This window comes from Cupressus sempervirens, chromosome 10, assembly GCF_028749045.1.
Source record: "Cupressus sempervirens isolate cs-2001-9-10 chromosome 10, ASM2874904v1, whole genome shotgun sequence".
Lineage (NCBI taxonomy): Eukaryota > Viridiplantae > Streptophyta > Pinopsida > Cupressales > Cupressaceae > Cupressus > Cupressus sempervirens.
Window position 1 is genome coordinate 362,983,882 of NC_143127.1, and position 17,988 is coordinate 363,001,869.

The 17,988-nt window shown below is 34.8% G+C and overlaps 1 protein-coding gene across 4 annotated transcripts in view; it reads right to left on the reverse strand.

Moving 5' to 3' along the window:
* The window catches only part of LOC149534158 (uncharacterized), a 41,338-nt gene that overhangs the window by 13,834 nt on the left and 9,516 nt on the right, over positions 1-17,988 (reverse strand). For 3 of the 4 annotated variants that reach the window (XM_089803090.1, XM_089803091.1, XM_089803092.1), the window contains one exon: positions 12,360-13,244. In XM_089803090.1, the coding sequence (XP_089659216.1) occupies positions 12,360-13,244 (885 nt within the window). Of the gene's footprint in view, positions 1-12,359; positions 13,335-17,988 lie in introns of all 4 variants that reach the window. The other variant, XM_089803093.1, reaches the window with a different exon arrangement.

Below are 17,988 nucleotides of genomic sequence, written 5' to 3' on the forward strand. Positions count from 1 at the left end.
GTACATGAACGTATTGGTTTCATGGTTCAAAAGTAAACTAGAAAACTGATTTAATCTTCTACCACTTGACATATCTCTATCTTCAGCTCTTTCTCAGTCTCAAAGAACTTCTGTGACTATCCACTAGGCACGTCATCTGCATGACCAAACTCTGGCAGATCCATCTCTAAACTCTCTATCGGCTATAGTCTATCCTCAAGTAAATCCCTCTCCCTTTCTCTTCCTTGAGAAAATTATCTATCTTTCTCTACCTTGAGCAAATTATCTCTCTTTTGTCATTTATAACCTCTATTCTTCTGTATTTTTCTTAAAATGATACAGTCGGGAGTATAGATAAGCTTCAGTGTATGGCTTAAGAGGAGAGTCGATTGACCTTTTAAAACCTCCATTAAGTCATGACCTAGTTTTGATACCATCTTCAGAACATCCATTAGTTAAAATTCCACAAGAGATTGAACACAGTGTTATCTTCCTCTTTTGTCCACAGCTCCTCAATGATACAGCCACATTTTTTACACAATTGTGCATAAAAGTTTTCAAGGACCCCAACTGTTTGCTAAATAGATGTGCTTCCATGGGCACTAATTTCAAAAGCATGTGCAAAACCTATCTTTCTCTAATATAACTATATTTAAACTATAGAAATTAAATGTCAATTGGTGCTTCACATAATGTCTAAGCATCCTTGACCAACATCCAATCCATAAGTAATTAGAGACTGCCTGTTAAATGTAAGTGATTGGAACACATGCCATCAATCTCTTGATTGGCAATCATATCTAATGCTCCATTTCCAAAAAAAATCAGAACTCCTAAATTCCTACATCAATTATGCTTCTCTACAATGACAGGCTTCATTGATAGATGTGCTACATTGTCTGGATTGCTGCAGTTTTCAATACCACCTTCCCAAATTCCACAATGGTCAAACAAAACACTAATATAGATTTCATGTGCTCAGACCATGCATTGTAAGTGTGATTCTTCACTAGTGCCACCTCACTTTGAGTATCCATTAAATTGTTATTTTTTCCTAATCAAATCCAATGTCCTTACATAGTCTCTACAAGCATACACCCCCTTTACAAGATTGAATAGCAACTCTATGCTTGGATTCAGCTTTGGATAATTCCCTACTTGGAAAACTTTAGGAATTTGACAACATATCAAATTTGTGCAAGCTTAAACAATAATCGAAGGACTGATATAAATGCAGTGATATTTGTACGTGTCAAGTACATCAAGTATAAATGCTTATAATTGATTTTTCTGTAATAAATTCATGTGAGAATAAAGATTTACTTTTACTTTTTTATTTGTGCATTGCTATTTTTTTCATTATTTCATGTATTCATTTTATCAGATAGGAGACTAAAAAGTAAGAAAGAGGGTTGATAATAATTGGTAACAACTGACAATACTCAAAATAAATAATTTATAAAAATCACCGTTCATCACTTTTCACATGTTCCTCCAAAAATTTGGGTAAACAGCAAAATATCACAAAACAATATGGTGTGCAAGGAAATCTGCTCTTCAATTTAGCAAGAGAAGCTTTTTGATTTAATCTGTTTCTGAAATTTAAAGCAAACAAACTCAAGTGCAAATTGTGTAGACTGCACAAATCACAGTTACAAGAGTTGCTTGAAGTCCTCTTTCCCTTAAAAATCTCTACGTTTCATGGTTTTTTCAGTTTTCTGAATCTAGGTGCCGAGTCTGGACCCCTGTTCCGTGTCCGAGTCAAACATCAACTTGCTGAATCTAACGAGTTCGAGTCTTGTAATGCTGGTAGAAATTATCTTTTGCGGGCTTTGTATGTAAACACAGTGCTCTTCAGAAACAATTTAGACCTATCTTTTCATCTCAGAGGTAGGAGCACAAGACTAAAAATGCTTATTTCACCATGACATTTTTTGTCTTTGTAGCTAAACAATAATATGACTCACTCTATCTTGGTTGGTCAACCTCTTAGACTTCTTCTTTTCTCTTTTATTTCTCACTCTGTCTTGGTTGGTCATCCTCTTATCTTGAATTCCGTGCCTGAAGTCACCTCTCTCTCTCATCTCCTAGGTCTTTTTATTCACTCTGGTCTGCCTTATTCATTTTCTCTACTTGCATTTCTTCATCTTGATGATGGATCATAGAGTATGATCCGAAATGTTGATGAAAAAAAGAAAAACACAACCGGATCCAAAAGATTCGTTATTAATTGATGGATTGTGGAAAAACAATGAATTTGATAACATGATTGTAAAGTCCAATGTTATTGAACAATTAAAGCAGAGTTTAATGAATAAATATGAACATGTAGATTGATTTGAGGAAGGAAATAATACTGAAAGAATGAAGGAATTTTAATGACGTCCATGAAACCAATGGTCTAAGAGACCAAGAGAAGACCTCTTGATCAGTCTGCTGCAATTCTCCAAGTTAACCCTTCTATGGTGGATCTGCATTAAGAAAGTAATCATTTTGTGCAGTCTTGCCTCTTCAAAAAGTTCATTCATGTTGTTCACCTATAAGTTGTCATCGTATTGTCTGTGAATATCTTCATAAGTTGCACTCTTTGATAAAATGCCACTCTGTTTCAACCACACCTTTGTTGCAAAAGTTACATGTTCTTTCCTCCCACCCCTCTTGGGGAGTTTTCCATCTACCCCTTTTCATATCACAAATGGTGAGAGTTGGTCCTCAATTGTGCAATTAGGATTTTGGCCTTCACATTAATTGTGGATCTTAATTAATCTTTATCATCATAGTTCCAAGTGGTGTTAAACTCTTTGACATAATAATTTTGTTTTCTGCCTTTTTTGATTTTGAGTTGTCTTGCGGATACTAACAATGATATTTGACAAAGGAGGTTGGATGCAAGCAACAACTCCAAGCATACACTTCACTTCACTTGCCAAACTTGCACCATTGCAACACAAAATTCTCACTTTTAAAACTTGAATGATAACGGTTGGCTATTTTTGCCCCCATTCAGCCCATCACAAATAACCAATTTGAGAGATCTTCAATGGGCTGGGTTCATTTACAATGGGTTAACACATCAAATTTGTGACTAAGTTTTGTGTTGTCCACATTTCACTATTTCATAGGATACACTTTTCTGCCCTTTGCGAAATAGTGAGTTCCGCTCAAATTTCTCATGTGTTCTTCTTTGGACCAATAGGTGTGGTGGACCCACGACAGTGCCACATGGCGGGGGCTTAACCTTCGTGTTAACCCATTTCACTATTTCGCAAGTTATTTTGGCAATCTGTGAAATGGCGAAACCTTTTGCCAGTTATTTCCACTATTTGATGGAAACTATGCCAACCTTCAAATATTAAGGATTTATTCATCAACGGTTTTTTTTTAATCTTTCATCAAGAATCTTTTGCAGCATCTAGGCCACCCATTTCAAATAGAAAAATCGTCATCAATGGTTCATTTTTTTTCTAGCAGAGATCATTTTCCACGCAAGTTGACTCTACAGGTGTACGCAGGTGGGTTAACACTCTGTTTTACCCCTTCCCTCATTTTATGACTGCTTTTAAAGAAAACCCAAATTCTTTCTATTGCAGAAAGGAAACAAGGCACCAAAAATTAACAGAAATGGGCTCTTATATTGTTTTTTAATCTATTTCACAGGGGTCCTTTCTGCCCTCTTGCGAAATAGTGAGTTCCGAAATAGTTTTTTTTTAATCTTTCATCAAGAATCTTTTGCAGCATCTAGGCCACCCATTTCAAATAGAAAAATCGTCATCAATGGTTCATTTTTTTTCTAGCAGAGATCATTTTCCACGCAAGTTGACTCTACAGGTGTACGCAGGTGGGTTAACACTCTGTTTTACCCCTTCCCTCATTTTATGACTGCTTTTAAAGAAAACCCAAATTCTTTCTATTGCAGAAAGGAAACAAGGCACCAAAAATTAACAGAAATGGGCTCTTATATTGTCTTAACTCCAATTTCTCCTCAGTCAAGTTATTTTTTTCCAATCTACTCCTTTCTTTTGGATGCCAATGTATCTATCACTTAAGTGACATATTCACTTTGTTGAACATCTTAGCCATCAAAACTATCAAGTTGCATATTTGGAGTGACAATGCCACATAAACAGTGCCTATTGCACTTGAAATGTATCATATCCTTTTGTCACACTTTTTTGGCCACTTCAACCATCTTGATGACACTTTTGGGTTGGCATAACCATTAAAAATGTGTAAAATTGTCATATGTTGCACTTTATGACATTTATAACCACCATCGGTGTGCCTTCTATGTTACATCCCAAATTTTTTATCTTTTAAAATAATATTATAGCCATTGTAATGGTTGGTTAGAAAGTCTCAGATATCATGGTCTTGTGAAATGGAAGTTTGATTAACCAAAATTGATTCATGTGTAAATGACTTATTAGTTGATTATTGTCATTTCAATGTTTATATTTTAAGATAAATGTTAGAGGTGGTTAGGAGTTGTGACAATTATCAGTTATTGTGTTTCCTTGATATTTCATTTTAAATGGAGGAACATGTTATTATTGTGGAATATGCATTTTTGGTTGTAGGAGCAAACAAAGGGAGGAAGCATTGCTAAATGGGAATCAAGGAATGGAGCACCAATTTAGTCCTTCATCAGACCGTAAGGTATGGACTCTTAACTACCTTGATGAAGGATTTAACGAATAGGCAACAGAATATATCTTGGACAAATCATGAGCTACTTGGTCAATTTTTTTATAACAAGAGAAATATTAAACATTTAAAATTATAAGAAGAGCTATTACCTCTCCTTTATTTTGAAACTGTGGAAGTTGTCAACATTATAACTTTACATATATATATATATATATATATATATATATATATATATATATATATATATATATATATATATATATATATAATGCCACCATGATATTCTGGTAATATCTATGAGTTGCACTTACATGTATATATAGAAATATGCGTGTGTACCTAGAGGGAATATAATGATAGAAAGGAATTATACGTACTCAGGGATAACTTTAAGAAACCCCCCTTTGAAAAAATGTATAAAATCGTGGCAAATCCAACATTATTTTAGGGGCAAAAAATTAATTTGTATTGGCAATTTTTTTTCAAAATAGAAAAAAATTTAATTTTATTGGCTTTTTTTCGTTGTATGAAAATTTTGTAGAACAGGGTGAATCTTTAATTATTTTAGAAAATCGTGACCAAAAGTAAAAATATCTAGAAGCCATAAATTTGTATCATCCATGATACAATAACCCTTTTTAATGATAGTTAGATGATCCTAAATCAACGGTATAAATCCTATATCAGGCTAAAAAGTTAAAGTACAACAAGTTTCAAAGAAGGTTTCCAAAATAATGACACTTGTCCCTAGTATAATCTATTTCAGGCCAAAGATTAGAAGGATAAAAAGTTCCTTAGAAAGTCTCCGGAATAGAGACACTTGTCAAATCTATGTACTTTACATATAACCCATCTTAAAGTTTTACTATAGATTGGTGAATGTGACCATCTATTAAGTAATGCCTCAGAAATTGTGGGTGAAAATATTTAATTTACCATGTGGAAAGACTAGATTCCATTGACGACGTCATTGTCAAAAAAAAAAATTATGTATCATTATTGGCGATTGGTCTGAGCATGGGACCCAGTTTTCATAAATTGCGAGCAACGTGGCCACCCCAAAAGTCCAAAAAAATTTGCCAATGAGTGAGATTCGCCACTAAAGTAAACCATGTACGTACTCTCAAGTTACACACGTGCATAGATATATGTATATGTATGTAAAATTATAGGTAGAATTCAACAACATGATGACATAATATATATATATATATATATGGCACAACCATGAGAAAGCATAATCTTTATGTTTTAATTATGACTTTGTATTGACAAGTGTTTGCCACCATTTCGGCATCACTCATTTAAAATTTGAAAATTTTAAAGTTCTCGTAATTGGTGTTTGGTCGCGATTGAGCTTCCTTTCTTGTAACCGAAGAAGCCATGGGAGGCCTTAATTTATTCTCCCTATGGCCAAGGACAACCGTAATCATTCACTTTCTTCTCCACCTACGATTGTTCTGAGCCAAACGATTTTCTCCTTATTCCTTTTGGTAATATCTCAATATCCATTACCATACCTCAATGACATTATTGGCTGCGCTTCAGAAAGTGGTTCCGCGTGGAGCTATGTATAAGATCACGTCAACAGATTTTGAGTTGCATTTCAAGTCATGAAATCATTTTCACCAGTCTTATTTCATACTTCATATGCTATGCCTTTTACAATGCATCTTTTCTTTTTGAATCTCACTTTAGAGTGAAGGAACTTTATAATAATGTGTAACCACGATCTTGGTTTTGTATCTTGGTCGTAACCAAGGCTCAAGATGTATTAAGAATTTTGATAAGCATCAACATTGTTCTTCCTTATGCACAATAGTTCTTTTATCCATGCATATCGGGTGCTAGTACAGACCCGTGGAGTCTGATCCAAATGGTCACATTTAGAATGTCGAACAAATATTGCATAATGCATAATATAGTACTTTTTGTTCAAGGAAGGTTCCTTCAATTTTCACAAAGTATATAACCGACTTGTACATTGGTATTAGTCATATATCAGTTGAAATAAGAATCAGATTGCTTCACATAAATTATGATTGATAAAGAGCTCATAATTACTAGCAATCTCCTAGGATGCACCCTAGAACAACAAGGTCAAGTATGAATGGGTGAAGAGGAGAGGTATCACTGCAAGGACAAACTGTAAATCAGCAACTAAAGTGCATAAACATTTAAAAAGAACTGTTTAGTCCAAGTCAGCTCACGATTGTCCAAATTATATTCAGTTGTCAAGTCAAGCGGTGGTGATCGGGATGTTTATTTGCCCATCTAAATCCTTGGCCAAGGTAGATTAGAGGCATGCTTGCCATGAATGATCACTAGAGGTCAAGAGTGCTAGCTGACAGAGGGAAGGTTGAAGGAGGAATTCCTCAACCTTGTCTGCAACTTAGCCGACTCTCGAACACTGAAATGCTCAGATGGCAGGACTATGGTGCCCCAAGCCTAACCTGGGGTAGGGAGGACCTTTCTTATAAGAGATTGTGTGGGGATATATTAAGGTCTACGGTTGGGAGGTTAAGCCTATGTCAATGCTTCTCCTCTTTACCAGATGCCAAGGCTTGCACAACACATTGACAGTTATTTCAATTCATGTATGAAATTCTATATCTTTTACTTGTACGTACTTTTATAATACTTTGAAATATATAGTTGTAAATATGGTTAAGTTGATTTGTTTCTTTCAAAATGTAAATGTAGAAAGTTATGGAAGTTAATTTAGTTGTCTTTCATATGAAATGGATATAATCGTTACTTAAATTTTGAATTTATAGCTTGTATAATAAATTCAGAAATAGTTTCATTTTTGTATGATGTATTTTTTCTATATTACTTCATGTCATTCCGTTATGATGTTCGGTAATAATCTTAGAATATGTTCTTTACTTGCAGCTTAGTATAAATGGTATGTTACATTCTAAGTTATACTACCACTGCCTCTTGAATCGCCACTTTTTAAGTGGCAATGCCACCAAAAGAATGTAAATAAGTTTTCAGCTGGTCACTTTTGTAGTCATCATTGCCAATGCTTTCATAACATTTTTGTGGCATTGCAATAAGAAAAATGAGCATTTTTCGCAATTCTGCAGTTTTAAAGTGGTATAGCCACCTAAAAATTAGAAAATTGCTTATCTTTTACTTGATTTCATTTTGTCGCACATTTTGTCCACTATAACCAGTTTTGTTGCATCTTTTGAGAGTCATACCCACTTTGAATAACATGAATTTGCAACACCTAATGGTTGTCACACTAACAGTCTCTTTGAACATTTATGTTGCAGTTTTAAAATGGCTTTTGCCATCTCAAAAAGTTGATCTGTACTTATGTCTTTTTCCTTTCAATTAACTTAAATGCTTTTTGACCCCCTTCAACACTTTTGAAACAACTTTGAGGGGGTATAGCAGCAGTCACACAACATGTGCAAATTGGGTTGTCTCATTTCCTCTTTCCTTTGTTAGAATTCTCAACCACTTCAACTGCCTTAATTGCTTCTTCTCCCTAGCATAGCCACCAAAAATATGGAAAATGACTTAAAATTTCAAGTTTGAACTCTTTGATACTTGTTGCATATTTTAGCCATTATGGCCACGTGGATTGCTTTTTTTCACTTCTTGTACTTCCTTGCCAGCATTACCATTTAGAGCACGCCTTTTCCTTGGATAAGCAAGTGAAATGGTGTGGGATGTTCACTAAGACTTGTATGTATCTCTCTTGGACATAGTTTCATGTCTTATTCATCATATTAGATATCCATCTTCATTTTTGTCAACTACACTTTCTATGGCACTTTGGTACCTTCCATAAACTGAAATCTGGGTACATTGACCATAACACTTGTTGCTTCTTCGATGTTGTCACTTGATCAAGGTGCTAGAATATTGCTGTTTGGCAGCCTTGACAACTCTGAACCCAATCTTGTGATATTCATCTTTTCAATTCACTGCCAAAGTCACCATAATACATTAAACAGTTTCATGATTAAATTGAAAAGGATCAAACTCGAACAACTTGCAAGACTTTATAGTTGAAAATTGACAAAGATGGGACAATTGTACCATTGGACTAGATGGATATGTACTCAACTTTGATAACATGAAGAACAAAAACTAGTTTAAAGCTACAAATTGACTGTAGGAAATGTTTCACAGGGGAACCAAATTGGTACTAACAAGGGATCTAAGATAATCATTTTTTATCAACGCGGATTAAGGATAATACTCATAACACATCATAAAGGCAAGTCAAACTCCATTCAAATAAAATAGCCCATAAAACATTGTTATTTAACTAGGGATATAATATTATAAGGCATTTAGGTGGGATGGAGATGTTGACAATATAGCACACATCCCTTATGTTAGTTATATTGAGTCATGTAAATAATTTATGTAAATTAATTATATCAGGAGTTGGGTCGGCATTTATTGGATTTACCCTCATTATTAGGAAGATGTATATACAAAGTAATGTGATATCATTGTAGGAGACGTGTGAAGTATGATATTGTATTTGGGATCTCTTGCAGATATAGCAATGAGTGGCTTCTTCCTTAAGGCATATTGTAACGTGTTACCCTACCTTAAGGTTTTACTCTATTTTGGCATATATTAGACATTTAGAGCACATTGGCCCACATACATCTCCTTCTCATGTCATGTGCAGTATATCTTCTGCAATTTATTATATATCAAGTTCTTATCAAGTGTTATCGGAGCATGATCTTGGCATGGTGAAGGCAATACATTTTCTTAAAATTTGGAGGTCATTTTAGAAATCATATATCTTTCGAATTTGAGTGTCATTTTGGAAATCATATATCTTTTGAATTTTAGAGAAATTTGTTTGTGATTTTTAAAGGGTTTTAGAAGAACATGTTGAAGCATTTTCAGTTCAAGTTTTAGAGAAACTGGAGCAGAATGAGCGAGATATTATAGAATTAATGTTTCTACCCTAAATATTTGTAAAGCGCATATCTCACAAATATGAGAGAATTTCTTTGTAAATTTTTGAGGAGTTTTGAGGTCATTGAAGAATCTACAATGAAAACTTTAAAGTAGTTAGTGCAGAAATAAGCATCTTATTGCTAAATTAGTGTTTCCAATAACTCTAGAGGCCACAAATTAGCTAATTTCTAAGAGACCTTTTTAGAAAAGTGATACCTACACTTCATAGAAAAAAAAGAGAAAAAGGAAAATTAAAAAGTAGAAGTAGAAGAAGAAGAGAGAGAAAGAGAAAGAGTAGGAGAAAGGGCAAGCACAAGAGACAGAGAAAAAGACAAAAGAAAAAGAAGAGAACTTAGAGGAAAAAGAAGAAGAATTAATAAAAGAAGGTGATGAATAATAAAAATAAAATGTTAGCATTAAGGATAATGCTTTTGCAAAGATTGGGTGATGTGTCCCTAACCCTAGAGTTTGTATAGTTTTATGAGTTGTCAGCTTGTGGCTACATTAACTCTTAATATTATTCTAACCATAATTCTATGTGTGTGTGTGTGTGTTGGGGGGAGGGGGGGGGGGGGTGGGTCATCCTAGGAGTCATATTTAAGTACTAAGTTGGCCTAGGTGGTATCCAAGGCACAATATGGTATATATAGGAATTATACATTGCTTAGAATTATCATGTGGTGTATTGAGTACTTATTAGACACTCTTAGAGGTGTCCCCCTAGAAGTGGATTAGGAGGTTGTCCCCTCAAAGTAGAATATTGATATCAAGTATTTGTAGCATATACCCTATTATATTCTTCTTTAGACCCTATTTTAGGGGATTGTTTGATCACTCATTATCCGAGCCTAAGTGAACAATTTTCGAACCTTGACTAAGGGGGTTGTTTGATCACTTAGTATTTATTTCAGCTCCGTAGAGGAAGTTAATGGTGCGGGAGCACCTAGGGTACGTGCACACCAGAAGGATAAGGGTCACAAAATGATCATTTTTGAGTCATACGAATGTATTTGTTGTAAGTTGCTCAAATTGCCACAAATGGTCCTAGCTTGGTCATATGGCCCAATGTTTTAAAAATGCCCACAAAAGGGTAACCATGATGTAAAAGGTTATAAAATGTCCATTTAGTAATGTTTGGATGTTTTATACTAATTAAAAAGTCATTGGTTGAAAATGTCCAAAATGACAAAAATTGCAAAAAGTACAATTTCGCAGAAATTGCAATTTGGCAAAAAGTTGCAAGAAGGGAAACGGTTGGACAGGGAAGTTGGGAGGTCTGTAACAGTCCAAGAATATTATAAAACCATTGTTATGGTCATGGTTGAGGAGAGAAGGCAGATCAGAGGGTTAAAATGTAAAGTTTCACTTTAAATCTTTAAATCCCTCTAGCTGACCTGCTGCAGTAGGGTTCAGTTGAGGTTAATGAGATGTGAAGACTCAAATGAAGTTAGGGCTAATCAAAGAAGTGAACAGCACTATCACAATCATATTTGTATTGTATTTTGATAGGAATGATAAGTTTTCTTGCAGTGTAGTTTGAAATGTTTTTAACTGTTTCTGTTATAGTCATGCTTCCCTCTGGTTATGAACAATTTTCATACATGCAAATGAATTAGATAAATGCAAAATGGATATGGAGATGTAGTGCACTCAATGTACTTTAGACAACACTTGGTTTAAGTCCAAAACATTAAGGCATGTGCAAATACAGTGTTGCCCTAGCAGGCAATGTGTAATGATTTCGTCATTTGACAGTGTAAGTGATGCCTTGAAATATGCAGTTTCGCCACTTTGCAGGTCGCTTATTTTCCACCTTGTGAAATAGCGATGGCTTCGCTATTTCGCAACGTGCCTATGTTCACTCTTGCAAAATGGCAAAGGATCATTTGTGTTTGAACATGCAGTTTCGCTATTTCGCAGGGTACCTAATTACACCCTTGTGAAATGCAACAATAAATCTGCACTGAATGGTTGAAGTCTATCAATGGAGACCTGGTTGGTTCGTTGCTATATGCCTCTAAGGAGTTGTTTATGATAAGATTAAGGAAGGATCAACAGGATCCTAAGGAAGTTTATTTGAGTTTTCTGAGATGCTCTGCATCAGTTAATGTTCAGGAGGTAAATGCATTGTAAACCTCATCTCCTCTGGCTTTTGAACTTTTATGCTATCACAGTTATGAGTTTTCTTGGCTGGTATGTGTTTAGAGTTTTTGACAGTACTAAAGTAGTTAGTAAGGAGCTCCTTAAGAAATTAATTGTAGCTTTCTAATTCAGACATCCCTCTCAGATTATTAGGAGATATTGAAGTAGTGTTGTGAGAGACTCGTTTGGAGCTTAATTGTAATCAACTATTTTTGGCATTTTATGAATTGTAACTTGTACTTCAGCCTAGGAAATATTTAAATACATATACAAAGGGGTTACTTTGGAATTTAGTAGTTGTTTATTTTTTTTTTTTGAGCTGGATCTTCCATTTCAGCACAATTTGATCATGGAGCATAGTTGCTCACAGTTTCTATCAGCAGATTGAGATACAGTTAAATTTGAGTCAACAAGAATTTAAAAGTACAAACCTGCAGGTAAGAGGCATCAAACATAATTTGAAATTCATGGTTGTTGGCGATCGACCCTTAAATCCAACCCTCTTTTCACTATGATAAAAATTTATTAGAGATCATAAAAACTGTACCACAAAGTTTTAATCATAAACATAATTAGGTTATTTTAATATCTCCAGCAAACATTATTCATGCCATCTTCAAGACCTGGATGGAAAGGAATACAACCTGAGGAAACCAGGATGGCAGTTTTGTATTGATGTCTGAAGGTTTATCCTTAAATTCCATAGCTGACAACAGATGCTTCTGCTTTTTATCATGCTGGCCATGATTTATGCTATTGCTTTCCCATTCAGAACTTTTTTTGTTTATCTTACCCTCTTTCTCAATAGACATCACAGTTCCTGAAGTGCTTTGGACTCTAGTTGGTGTGGAAGTTTCTTGATCAATGCTATCTTTTAAATCTGTCCGCAAATCAGCATCATCTTGTGATCCTCTAAGCCTCTTTAATGGAACACTTTCCAAATTCTCTCTCTCTGCATGTCTTCTGGTATCTGTTCTAAACCATTCGCTCTGCTTGGAAAATTGTTCCTCAATCTGTGTTGTGGTACTGAATTTTTCACTGCCTCCAAGCATCTTGTCTGTATCTAAGACATTTCTAGGTGCTACAGAAACTTGATCAAGATTTCCAGCTTCCCTCATCTCTCTTTCCTGATTTTCCGCAAAGTCATCAATATCATCCAAATACTCCTCAGGAGGCCTTTCAAGGTCAATAGTTTTTCTTGCCCTTTTCTCTTTGACAGCTGAATTAATTGCTTTCTTTTCACCATTCCACAAAGAATTCTGGCCACTACTTTTGGCTATGTTCTCATCTGTAAGTGTGAAATGTACAGGAGACTTGGGTCTTGTAATCGAAATGGAATGGATTTCTGCTTGCTTAAAAGGAGATGCTTGGTGTAGTTTCCCTGTAACATCTGAGATTTTTGATGCATCATCTTGAAGATGAATAGAAGTTGTAGAAAATATAGACAAATTGCGTGGACTAAAAGAATGTTTTCTGATCTCATGCATTGCTGATCTCTGAATATTGTAGAGTCTGTGCAGTGCCTTAACCTGATACAAAAGAAAAGTTGAACATGTGTTATTCACATGTTTCCAATTATGTCTGCCACGTGTGTGCACCATTTATCTTTTAAGGTGTACCTGAAAAGTAAAATGAGATAAAATGCCTTATAGACAATACCATTTATTAGATTTGAGAGATTTCGGATGAATTTAGCAGATGCATTATCTAGTTCACTTTCTGCATTTTTGAGGCAAATATGAAAGGTGAATTGAGATAAATACAGTATTTCAGACATTTCAGATGAATTTAATGGGATGTTTATCTGATTAACTTTATATACTCTTTTGAGGTATACACAAAACATTAAAAAGTGAAATGAGATAAATACTTCATACTATTTTATATAATTCTAAGATTTTAGATGAATTTAGTGGATGTGCTATCTAGTTAGATTTCTGTACCAAATGTAATCTTACAGTTTACACGGAGCAAAGATTATAAAAGCTGTTGACCTTAAAATAATGTGGATGTTGTTAAATTCTAATCAGAAAGTGGGTAATTGTGATTGATATTAGGTACCTTATATTCAGGTTAAATTTCATTTTTTTCCTATCACTTAATATATTGACAAAAAAATGGTCTTTATTCAACTTGTGCTTCTGCGCCTCTGCCTACTTCCAACTATCTCTATATACTAATCATCGTGTTATTGGTGCCGCTAGATCAGCCATGCTCAATTTGCTCCAGAGCTTGGGCATGCAATTGAAACCTTTCGCTACAAAATCTGAACAATATCCATGTCCATGTTCTCTTGTTCTTGTAGACACAAAAGACATGATTTTTTTATGAGAAGGTTTCTGGATGGAGAAAATGTCTATCTAGCTTTCTCCAGCAAATCATAAATACAAGAAAGACAAACATAATGACCACAAGCTGGCATTTCAAGAACAATAAAAAGACAAGAGGAGAAGATAATGCATCATTCCAGGTCCCAAAGATCAGAAGGTTCATAGAAATTTGTTCCCCAAAATAATCATCTAGAAAGAAGTGGTCTGTTGAGGCTAACCATAATATAGAAATCAGAGAAAACAAAGCAGTATATATCCTACTCATCAGAAGGATTCATCATCCCAAGGTATGATAACTTTGGCCTACAATTAAAACCATGAGAAATCACATCATCATAATAGGGTAATCAAAAAACAATGTTCACAAAAAGGGTTCTTGGGGGATACACCTTAAGTGATTTCTTAAACTTAATTTTCATGGTTCTTTAGGTGGAAATCTTGGTCTAGCTATTGCTAGCATTGTCCTTCCTAATGAGAAGTGCCTCCTAGTGAAGGATGTGTCACTTTTTCTTTTGTGTCGTTCTAAGAATGAAGCTAAATGGGAAATTTCTGAGGCTTAGCTTGCTTTTTCCTTGTTAGTGGAATTCAAGGGTCTGGTAGTTGAAGGAGACTCTTTGATTGTGACTAAATTGCTCAAAAAGACAGATTGTTTTAATTGGAAGCATAGACATTTGTTGTGGAGGCCATGGCTTTGAGTAAAGGTTTTGATGATATCATGAGATGGTTAAGTCTGTCTTAGGCCATTCTAGGATAGGTGCAGTGTTGTTTGGATGGTTGGTTAAGCTTCTATCGTCTACTTTGTTGAGCAATATAGTGTTGGGTTAAGGGTGGTGCCTTTGTCAGCTCTAGGCTGGTTGCAAGCTCCAACTACAATAAGTTATTTTTAGGTGATTGGGAAGGAACTGCTTGTGATCTTAAGTTAGCTGCAAGATATCAAGGCTTTCTTCATTTGTTTGAGGGTGGCTTATAAAAACCTTCTGGTTACCCACACCAATTGTTGGTCTATTGGTCTAGGAGGATGGATCGCTTGCTTGTGCAAAAGAATGGCAACATTTAATTCATGGCTTGCAATTTCTAGAGTTGGATGTTGCTGTTGGGAGTGTCATTCCTAAAATGTCACTATGTGGTGGCCCTTCAAAGAAGGCTAAGGATGGTGATAGTTGGGAGGTTGGCTCACATGTCCATGTAGGTTGTTTGAGTTCTCAATGCAAAAATTGTTCCCTTCTCTCAAGTGCACTTAGGTTGGAATATAAATACTTGTTGCTAGTTGGTGATAGTATATAAGGTATGTTGTCTATTATTAGAATTCAAGTTGATCACTATAAGGTTGTTCTGTTTGTTAGTCATTACAAGTACTTTGGTTGTACTTTATTTTTTGTATAATTTCTCAAGCAAGGGTTCCTAGAGAACTGTCAACATATTATCTAGAAAACCATAGAGAATCAAATTTTTAAGGAGAATTATGCACATTTTTTATGAAGCGCCAAATATATTTACCAGGAATTATGTGGATCTAAGTGAAATCTTTGTCATTCAATTACTATATCTTTTAAGAAGAATACAGTTGAAGCTCTTATACTTACACTTAATCATTGCAATATTTGATTAATCAATTCAAATTATAAACATTTTAATCTTTCTAAGTCCAATTGTTTCTCTATCCTCACCAATTTGTTGCTGATGCTACCATTCATGGCGTCTTGTCACATAGGTGCTCCTTTCATTATACCTGAATTCATCCCTTTGTCATTTGTTCAAACGTGTGAGTGAATTTTGTCGGTGTCCTAATTACCAATTTTCATGATAACAACCAGGTCTGAATGTGCAGCCCAAACATGACTTCTATCTTCTTGTTATCTCATCAGAGGAATCCTCTCCCCTCTCCTCACACTTATTACATAATCCATTTTGCTATATCTTGGTTGAACTATTTGATAATTTGTGTATGCTTTGCTAGAAGATTCTCTGTATTTCATCTTTTTCAGACATCTCCCTGATCATTGCTTCTGTCCATGTAGAATATCGACTTTTAACTCCAGGCTGCAAATTTTCTGACAGGAATTCAGTATAAGCTTTCCAGCCTGCTTACTTCATCGTTCTTTTATTGGTTGCAACCTTTTCTATGAAAGAGTTGTCTTTTACCTCAAAGCTGCAATTTTCCAATGAAACTTCAATATAAGCTTTGCAGCCTTGTCACCTCATCATTTCTTTCTCGGTTTGTTGTTACCAGTTCCATTTTTTATTTTACAGTCTATCATTATATTCATTTCAAGATCACCTATTAATCAATTCATGTGTTATCCCTTGGTAACATCTCCATATCATGCTTGTTGCTTATCTTAATTTTCTGTCATAACTTCAATAATTCATTTTGTGGAATTCTCATTTGTCCCACTTTCCTTTTCCATCTTTCCAAAGAGTTTCAATTTTTCTCATGATGTAGTATGCGTTTGTCTTCATTTGGTGGACCACTATTTTGCAGCTCCATCTATAACCAAACAGATATACATCATGTAAAGAAATCTCTATTATTTTGGCAAACCAATAGTTCATTTCAATCTTCCGAGTAATTCTACGGTTCCACTGGGATCTCAACTCAGTTGTCTACTTTAGATTACTCTTTGGGACAAGACTCATTTGGTCCCTTGAATTGTTTCAGTGCTTGATAGTTTGCTTAAAAAGTGGATCTACCTTTTCCTAGTCTCTCATCATATTGCTGCAGTAAATAATGATCCAAAAATTTTAAAATTATTCTTTTGACATTTTTCCAAATTTATGTTTGCCAAAAACAATTTTCAACAAGAAAATGTTGCTATTTGAAGGAATGAATTTGCAGAATAGTTACCTAGAACACATGATACAGACACCAGTAAGGGCACATGGACAAACATTCAAATTAAGACATAGGAGCAAATGAATATGGGTACACCTATATTATACACAAATGTAGTGATCAACAATTATGGGTATGGAAACAGCAACATGGTTCTTGCTAAAAATGACTATATTTTGAAGTAATTTTCCTCTGCGTTGCTGAACTTGTAAGCCTGTAGCTAAAAACTTGCTCATCTCTTTTATAAACTGCTTCCTTTTACAATTTGTTATTTAACACCTCAATGGGAACTTCTATAGCCCAGTAGTTCTACAATTAAATCATCATAATTTTCCTATTACTGTTGCATGCCTGACTGCATTACTGATGTAGAGTTGCAGCTATAAAGGAGTTGACAAAAACAGTTATTTAAATCTTTTTAGTAAAATCCATGCAACTGTTTTTAACTTTTTCTTTCCTTGCTAAGAAAAATATATACCATATGAATGAGTGAAAATGCCATGACAAATTCACACATTCGTTTTTTTTAAGAAGCACCAAGAACCATAAACTTCTCAATAAACTACCTTCACATTCACGGTAACAGTAGTTAACTGAAAATGATACTTCGTAAAAACAGAAATAGAATGTCTGCAAAAACTTAAAAATTAAACTAAGGTATATCCCTGTAGCATCCAACCCAATGACCCCATACAGCTCTGAGCCTCTGACAGAGAGTTTTCCATGGGTAATAATGAAACAACAGAGTTATAGCTAGCAATCAAAAGGAAACAAAACAGAACATTAGTAGCCTAAGAGTTCGCTTTAGCTTTGTCTTGTCATAGCGCACTTTGTCAGTTGCACTGTCACATCAAACCTCCAGGAAAAGCTGTAGGTCATGAACGTTTTGTGCTAAACAAGCTGAAATCCTATGGAATCCACTAAAATGGCAGTGATAACTTGTATGGAAACTGTCCATGTCAAAAAATATAGCCATGTTAGCAACGATAACGTGGCATTCCCCTCCTCTGTCATTAAAATTGCATGTGAAGTTGTGCCCTTGAGATGAACAACTTTGTCTGGGCGAGAAAACCCCCCTTCAGTGGTTGTGGTATCAAATCTGGTCAATCA